The sequence below is a fragment of the Bactrocera neohumeralis genome, unplaced genomic scaffold (genome assembly GCF_024586455.1).
Source record: "Bactrocera neohumeralis isolate Rockhampton unplaced genomic scaffold, APGP_CSIRO_Bneo_wtdbg2-racon-allhic-juicebox.fasta_v2 cluster10, whole genome shotgun sequence".
NCBI lineage: Eukaryota > Metazoa > Arthropoda > Insecta > Diptera > Tephritidae > Bactrocera > Bactrocera neohumeralis.
In genome coordinates, this window is record NW_026089623.1 from 27,176,284 (window position 1) to 27,185,422 (window position 9,139).

A 9,139-nucleotide genomic window follows, 5' to 3' on the forward strand; every position below is an offset into this window, starting at 1 on the left:
TGCAACAAAATGTATTAAAATTTGTGGACTCCCTGGTCGGATACCAATGGAAGTTTTACGGGTGGTTCATAGAATTCCACAGAAGAACACTATTAATTAATTGGTGGGTTCCGCTGCTGCGCACTGAGGATCTCCAGATGCTGGAACGGTGGTTGAGTTGCGCGCCGAAGATGACAAAATAGTTGAACGTTGCCGAAAAAAAAAGCAAGAAACGAAAACGTCCGCCGATGATCACTGCTCGAGATTCGTAGTCGAAAAGTGTCGGTTCGCTTCCAGGACGAAGCTTTTTGCTCGTTGGGCGAGTGGTGGATTGAGCAGCTGCGTGTATTGTGTGTGTGTGGTGTTTTTTGCTGTTTCCAATGAATGTGTGGTGTGTGGGGAAACTGCTGTCTTCAGGTGTGGTGTATGTGCCAGTGTTGCTTGTGAGTGGTGTGTTGTGTGGTGTAGTAGTGTATGGGGGCGGAACGTTTAACTCATTTAGCCATCCCGGCCCCCCTAGGCGAATGTTCAGCCTAGCAATCGCTGGAGTTGTTGCAACGTTGCCACAACGTTGCTAAGTCCGGACGTGCGCCGGTAGTGTGGCCTTTGACGATGGCGCCTGATGGGTACTGCGTTTCGCGGACGCCATAGACGGGACTCAGGTGGTGGTGGCGGTCTTCGGCGTCGTGGCACACGGCTGGATTGCTGCGGTCTGCGAGTGGCAGGTGGCCGACCAACCTCACGTCTTGGGGTGCGGTGGAGCAGCGTGTGATGCTGCCTGCCACACATTTGGCACAATGCCCCAGAGTCACAGTCCTCAGTCGCGTGCGTGTGTGCCAGACAATTGTTGCAGTGCCCATGCGCCTGTGCTACCTGCTGCCGCTGGATGGGTGACATGCCCTTGAAGAGCCCACAATGTTGCAGTCGATGGGGGCGGCGACAAAGAGGGCATCGTATGCGATGAGGCTCCGCTGGTGGTGCCGGTGTGGTTACAGCTGCTCGTGTGTCATGACGAGCTGCAGTTGACGGTGCTGATGCGGGGATTGTACGGGGTGCCGCTGTTGGGACAACCCCAGGACGGGGAACACTGATGGCCGATCGCAGTGTTGGTGTTGGAGTTGACATGCTTTCTGAGTCCATGTTTGCCTGTATGGAGAAAAGGTCGTGTTTAGTTGCAACTCATTTCTATCTATTATGAAATTGTGCGATTTGTAACCAACTTTATTTGGTTTGTCAGAGTTTACTAATCTACCCATTATTTTTTAGTATCTTTATGATTTATCATATGTGCGATTTTAGTTATTAACGGATTTTTCAATTTCTGCGAGTCGGTATTATTTTACGGATTGTTTATTATGTGCATTTTCGTTATTATCTGCGGTTGGTAAGAAGCATAGTTTAACGAGCGGCCTCGTTAGAGTTCCGTTTTGAGTACGGAGGTCAACTACTCGTATGTGACCGTCGGAGCCGTGATGTAGCTTCTCTATGCGACCAAGCCGCCATTCTGTAGGGGGGAGACAGTCGTCATGTATTAGGACCAAATCTCCAAGCTTTGGCGCCTTTTCGGGAGTTTTCCAGCGGTACCTTTTGTGAAGGTCCTTTATATACTCCTCCTTCCATCGGCGGCTGAAATCATGATGGAGAATTTTAATTCTTTCCCATCTATTTAGTAACGAAAGCGACTCCACGCCTGGCTCAGGTATGGCCAGAATGGGTGCTCCTTTGAGAAAGTGCCCTGGTGTAAGAGCTGTTAGATCTGAGGGATCTTGCGAGAGTGTCGTCAATGGCCGTGAATTGAGAACGGCTTCAATACGAATTAATAATGTTGTGAATTCTTCAAAGTTAAATTTGTAGTTTCCAGCTACTTTTTTAAAGTGGGATTTGAAGCTTTTTACCGCTGATTCCCATAAACCACCCATATGAGGAGCGCTTGGAGGGATGAACTGCCAGTTAATGCCTTGGGGAGCGTACTTTTGTACAATCTCAGGTGAAACTTGTTTGATAAAGTCCACAAACTGTTTTTCGGTGGCTCTTTGAGCACCTATAAATGTCTTGCCGTTGTCGCTCATGAGCTTTGACGGAAAACCACGTCGCCCGACGAAGCGAGCAAATGCCGCTCGTAAAACAGACAAAGACAGCCACGTAGCCTTTCATCATTGTGGGAGACCTTAGCATGGACGCCTTTATTTGAAAAGGCCCAGCAAAATCGACACCTGTGATAGTGAAGGGCAGAGCAAAGTTGCAGCGTTCCGGTGGAAGTGCTGCCATAATCTGTGTTCGCATCTTTTGTTTATGCATAGTGCAAATCTTGCACGAAAAAATGCATTTCTTTATCTTTGGCTTGAGTCTTGGGATATAAAACTCTTGGCGGACTATTTGTTGCATGAGGCGGTGTTCTGCATGTAATAATAGTACGTGGACATAATTGAGATATAATGTGGCAAGTTGCGATCTCTCTGGTATAACAATGGGATGACGTTCGTTATACGTTAGGCTTGAATTGACAAGCCGACCATTTGCACGAAGTAGACCCTTCGTATCTATGAATGGGTTTAGTACTAAGAGTGAGCTCTTTTTGTCAATCGGCTTCGATTCTCTTAGTAACGATATCTCTTGGCTGAAGTAGCGCGCTTGAGTAGATGCGATAAGAGCGACCTTTGCTTTTTGTAAGTCTAGGTGCGTCACTGTATCGCCTTGGGAATATGCTGTGCGTATTCCCTTAATTCTAAGTTTGAGTCGCTCGATGAATTTGAACATGTAAGCGATTACCCTGAGGGCTCGGGGGTAAGATGAAAATCTCTCAAGGATGTCAGTATCATCCAATGTTGTGTGAAAGGAGTCGATCTTTCGACTTTCTGGGGCAATAATGTTGCGCATGGGCGATTGTGGCCAAGAATCGGGAGATTCTGTCAACCATCGGGGGCCATTCCACCAGAGGGTGGTGGTGGCAAGGTGCAGAGGTTTGCACCCTCTTGTACCTAGATCAGCAGGATTGTCAGCACTGGCTACGTGTCGCCAAGTGGCTGATCCCACTAGGTCAAGAATTTGAGACGTTCGATTGGAGATATACGTCTTCCATGCATGTGGTGGTTTTTCCAACCAGGCTAATACAATCTCGGAATCGGACCAGAGATATAATTTATTTTTTGCCATATTCAGTTGCGTTTGCACTATGGATGCTAGTTTGGCAAGTAGTAGTGCACCACATAGTTCTAGTCGTGGTAGACTTATGGTTTTTAGAGGAGCCACCTTTGCTTTTGCAACTAGTAAGTGGCTTGTGGTCGCCTTGTCGCTTTGTGTGCGAACATATATAGTGGCGCAATACGCCTTTTCAGAGGCGTCACAAAAGCCGTGTAGTTCGACTTTGTGCTCTGGGATATAATTAACCCATCTTGGGATTTGTATTTGTGTGATATCTTTTAGATTGCTCGCGAACTGGGACCACTTTTCTAAACGAAGTGGTTTTACTTGCTCGTCCCAGTCGGTACCATCTAGCCATAATTCTTGTATCAGGATTTTGGCTTGTATCATAATTGGCGATAGCCATCCTGCGGGGTCAAAAAGTTTTGCCACAGAGGAGAGAATTTGGCGTTTTGTAATGGCGGATAGTGCGGATATGGACTCAGTTGTGTATGAAAACTGGTCCGATATCGCATTCCATTGGATGCCCAGAGTTTTTGTTGTACTTTCCTTTTCGAAAATAAGGAAATTAGTATCCAACAAATTTTCTTTTGGTATATTCTTTAATATAATTGGGTGATTTGCCGTAATCTTTTTTAATGGAAACCCTGCGGATTTGAGGGCTTGGATTACTTGTGATAGTGATTCGTATGCTTGTGGAAGACTGTGACTTCCAGACAGAATATCGTCTACATACGTTTGTGATTTTAACACCTGTGTTGCCAGAGGAAATTCTGACTTGGTGTTTTCAGCCAATTCATGGAGTGTTCGAATGGCTAAGTATGGGGCACAGTTAACGCCAAAGGTCACTGTTTTTAGCTTGAAGTCGCGTAGTGGACTATTGGGTGATTTTCGGAAAATAATTCGCTGAAAATCTTGATCGTCTTTATGTACGGCTATTTGTCTATACATTTTTTCGACGTCCCCGTTAAATACGTATTTGAATATACGCCAGTTTAGAATGAGCAGCATTAAATCAGGTTGGAGCGTGGGTCCCGTAAACAGGATATCGTTTAGGGAATTCCCCGAGCTAGTGGATCTTGAGGCGTTGAAGACAACTCTTACTTTAGTTGTTTTTTTATCTGGCTTTACTACTGCGTGATGTGGCAAGTAAAATGAGTAGTATTTGCCATTGATGATTTTTTCGCATGGGCTTCCTTCCTCCATGTGATCTAAATGGAGGTATTCTTCCAACACACCATCATATTCTGGTTTTAGTTCACCTTTTTTAAGTAGGTTTCTTTCCATACTTTGAAACTGCTGTATTGCAGAGGTGCGAGAGTGACCTAAGGCGATTGTGTTGGGAAATTGTTGTTTTAGTGGTAGTCGTACGACATACCGACCATTATCTGATCTAGTAGTTGTGGCTTTGTAAAAGTCTTCACAATACTGATCTTCTGGCGTTGTACTTGAAATGGGGGGGAGTTCTTCAAACTCCCAAAATTTTCTCAATTGTGAATTGAGGTACTCATTTGAGATTTCCTCAACTTGAGTTGTCATTGTTGTGACTGGTTCCGTAACTAGTCCACTTAGGATCCAACCGAAAATGGTCTTTTGTGCCAAAAGTGTGTTTGAAATTTTCTCAATACCATCGAGTATTATCTGTGGTATGAGATCGCTGCCTAATAGAAGGTCTATTTGAGCGGGGGTGTTGCAGTTGGGATCTGCTAACTTAAGGTGTGAAACCTTTTCCCAATGCTTGCTATTTATATGATAGCTTGGTAACATATTGGTTAATTGCGGTAAGACTATAGCTTCTGCTTGTATTCTTATATCCGCTTGGGGGGAAAATAGGGTAATGGGGCAGATTTTATTAGAGTTTTGAACTACTCTTCCGCCCATTCCCGTAATTTCAAAGTTGGCTTGTCTTGTTGGCAGATTTAGCCTATTTTGTGCCCTAGACGCTATGAAAGATCGTTGTGATCCTTGGTCTATTAGGGCTCTGAGCTTAAACAGTTCTCCTCGATGTTCGATGGAGACGACTGCTGTGGGTAGTAGTACCCTACTTTGATTTTCGCTGTGTAGCGTTTGAGTTTTTAATGCCTTTGAGCAGCATGGTGCTTCTTGGCAATTTTGTGAATTTGGCACTTCGGGATTTGTTGTTGCAACTAAACCCGTGGCTCTTTTGATATTTGCGCTGTTTGGGGGTAAGCTGGAAAAATTATTTATATGAAGCATCGAATGGTGTCGTTTATGACAATAGACGCAGTTAAATTTGCTTTCGCATTCTTTGAGTGTATGCGCATGTGACAGACAGTTTGTACAAAGTCTTTTAGTTTTTACGAAATTGTTGCGGTCGATAATATTCAATTTTTTAAATCTCTCGCAAGATTTGAGCTTATGCCCTCCTGTACATAGTTCGCATGATCTATATTTATTCTGTTCAGATGAGAACGATTGCGTTTTGAAGAAGCTTCTATTCAAATTGTTGTTGCTATTGGCTTGGGGCTTGTGGAAGCTTCTATTGAAGTCTTGCTGAATACCTTTTGGTTTACTTGTATTTATTTTTTTGTCTACCCTTTCTGCGATTTCGTACTGGGTAGTGAGAAAATCTTTCATTTGTTGCCACGTTGGGCATTTTTTACGAGATGAGAGCGATTGCTCCCACAATAATAAAGACTTTTCTGGTAATGCTGCTGTGCATATATTTACCAGTATAGGATCCCAGTTGTCTGTGGGAATGTTTTGTGTCGATAAAATCGACAAACAATTGGAAACCGTGGATTGAAGTTTGATAAATTCTTCACTGGTTTCCTTTTGAATTTTTGGCAAGTTCATTAAGATTGTTATCTGCTTATCGACCAATATTCGTTCATTCTCGTATCTTGATTTTAAAGCTTCCCAAGCCATATTAAAATTGTCGTCATTTAATGCGAACTGTTTTACTATGACGCCAGCTTGACCTTTCGTTTTGTATCGGAGGTGATACAATTTTTGTGCATTAGATAATTTTGGGTGGTTTATGTAAACGGCTGTGAACATGTCCCGGAAGGACGGCCATTGTTCATAACCCCCATGAAAAATTTCTGTGTCACATGCGGGCACCTTGAGGTGGATGCCTGAACTTGCCTCTTGACTTTGTACTTGTGGCATCTCTACTCGCGGAAGTGGAGTAGGTGCAATTGCTTTAATTAATTTCAATTGATCAGTAATCATTGCTTTCGTTTCTTCAAATTGGTCTAAGCAATTTTCATATTTGGCGTAAGCCGAGGATTTGAAATTTTCTGGTAGATCTGAGTCATCAGATTCTACTATTGCGTCATAAGAAGCTTGGAGACGTATCCAAAAATTGTCCAGATTTTCTTTTTTGATTTCTAATGCCGATTCAGAATTATCTTGAATCGGCGAAGATGAAAATCGAGTGCAGTATTTTATAAAACTGTCACTCTCAGAAATGAATTTACTGTATATAATGTCTTTCCCCCTTTTTTGTTTTGTAACACCTTGCTTTGAGCGTGTAGCTTCTGCAGGTGTACATGGACTTTTTTCGTCCGAAATCATTTTTGGAACTTTCAGTAGTTGTGAAGATTTAGATTCTTTGGAATCTGCGTTCATTTAGAACAAATAAATTAACGAAATATATATATATTTTTTTCAATATAACTGATTGACTTTAGATATTGACTTTTAATTGCTGATTGCCAAGCGAAGTCTTTTTTGTAAATATAATTGATAAAATTGTAAAATGTTTTGTTTTATTTTATTTTGTTGATCGGATTATATTAAATAACGCGTTTCGTTTTAATTAATCTCGAATAAAGTATAAAAGTATTACCGAATTTATTTATTATTATTTTATTGTTAATATATGCAATATTTATTTTATTAAATTGTTTTGTGTTTGTATGTCTTATAGGGTATACCTATAGACGAAACCGTTTGTATGTACTTGCGACTGAGTGCTCGTATAAGAGATCAGTGCTTTTTGTAGATATGTACATATGTATATACGCAATCCTGCTTGTTTTTGCTTATCAAAGAACAAGGGGTATTGCCGAAAATGTGCCAATTTGGACTTTGAACATGTAATTAAAATTGTTCGTAATATTTAATTATTATTTTATTTATCTATGGAAATATATTGTAATACTTTATACTTGTTCTACCGAACCGTTTAAAAGTATGTAATATTTTGAGGTACCCTCGTATGGGGTAATCAACTTTCCGTATATAATTATGTACAAGTGTATATGCAAGCGTGCATATATTGTTTCTCAGTGGAGCGAGCGCGCATAAACGGAATTGAGAAATGAAATAATCGTGTGTGCACTTTGATTCGTAAATGTGCACTCTTTGTATATTCTGTAAATATGTATGTACGTATGTATGTGAGTACGGTCTCTTGGCCTGTACTCCAATGTTCTCAAATAGTTGAGTTTACAATAAATATATAAATATACGTATGTATTTTCAATGTGTAAATATCAACGCATGTGTATCAAATTGGTGCATACATGTACATCTGTAATTTTTTCTTTTATTCGGTTTTTCTTGACCTTTTCTCTTTTATTCCTTTATATATATATATATATATATATATAATTGTTTTTTGTTTTTGCCTTAACTTTTGATTACTTATTTAAGGCAATCCTGCTTATTGCTTGATCAAGCATAAAGGGTATCACCGGACATATGTGCAAGTGAAATACTTGAATTTTTTTTTTTTTTTTATGTTTGTGGATAATTTGTGTTTTGATACACGAAGGTAAGCATTAGTGGCCAATAAACAATCTTTATATATTTGGATATATATACATAGTACATAAATATATATGTATATAAATATATATGTATATACATATATATTGTCTGTTGTGCCTAACAGTTTTATTTTCGGTATTTCCGTTTTAACCGAAAGTTACTTGTGACCGCTTGGCAATCGGTGTTTTTTGCAAAAACAATAAAATAAAATGAGAATAACTGGATGAGCTATTCTATGCAAATAAATTAAATTTGGCGCAAAAATGATATACATATGTATGTATGTATGTAGTATGTACATGTTTGCAAAATTGAAACGAAAAAATGCAGTACTAAAAGGAATCGATACGACTAACTTTGTTATCCGTCATGGGATTTTGGGTATTACGGTAGGCCAATGTGTCTGATAGTTCCTATGAGGTGTTCCAAATCCTGCCCTGGAATGCTGCGGTGAGTTCCTAGTGGTTTTTGGTTTTTTGTTGTTTTTACTCCGCGCCCGTTTTATATTAATATGTATTAGTTACAAACATATATGGTTTTAAATTCGCGCCCGCTGTTTTTTGTTTTAATGTTTTGTATTTTTTAATTAGGTGGTTTTTTTCGCGCCCGTTTGTTTTTGTTTTTGGTAACTGCTTATTATTATTATTATTTTTTTTTTCGCACTGATAAGTATATATGTATGTGTATTCTTATTTGATATTAATTTCTTTATTTTCCTGTTTTTTGTCACTACCCAAACTTTGTTATTGGGCTTTTTGCGGGCACATGAATTTTTGCTTCTTGTATTGTATATTTACATATGTATACATATACAAGCAAATTTTTGTTATCTATTGGTAAGTATGTATGCAGAATTATACTTTTTTTCTTCTTTTTATATTCTATTTTTTCAGTTTCGGGCACTGTATTTTTCATATATTTATAATTTCACTGCACACATTATTTGCACTTGCGCTCTTTTTAATTTTTATTTTCTCTCTTTTTTTTCCTTTGTCACTATGTTTGTATGTTTGTATGTATCTACATATGTAATTTCAATTTCACTGCACATGCACTTGCCTTTGCACCTGCGCACTTATCCACTGTCGTTTGTCGCCACTTAATATTTTAAGATTTTTTCGCTTTACAATCTTGTTTCACAATTTCCTTATTTTATTCTTATAAAAAAATTATTTTTTTTTCTTTTCACAATAGTGCCATTCAGTATGCGCTCGAACTGTCGTTTGGACAATATATAATTTAAACTTATTTTATTCTTATAAAAAAATTTCACAATAAA

At 39.5% G+C, this 9,139-nt stretch overlaps 1 protein-coding gene across 1 annotated transcript; it reads right to left on the bottom strand.

Annotated features, from left to right (window-relative positions):
- Nucleotides 1-336: 336 nt before the first annotated feature.
- Nucleotides 337-8,332, bottom strand: LOC126765350 (uncharacterized). The gene is made up of 2 exons (XM_050483076.1): nt 8,217-8,332; nt 337-1,125 (listed from the first exon to the last, which is right to left on the bottom strand). Exons 1-2 carry the CDS (start codon nt 8,229-8,231, stop codon nt 508-510), a joined length of 633 nt encoding a protein of 210 aa, XP_050339033.1. The 5' UTR covers nt 8,232-8,332; the 3' UTR covers nt 337-507.
- Between the last annotated feature and the right edge of the window lie 807 nt (nt 8,333-9,139).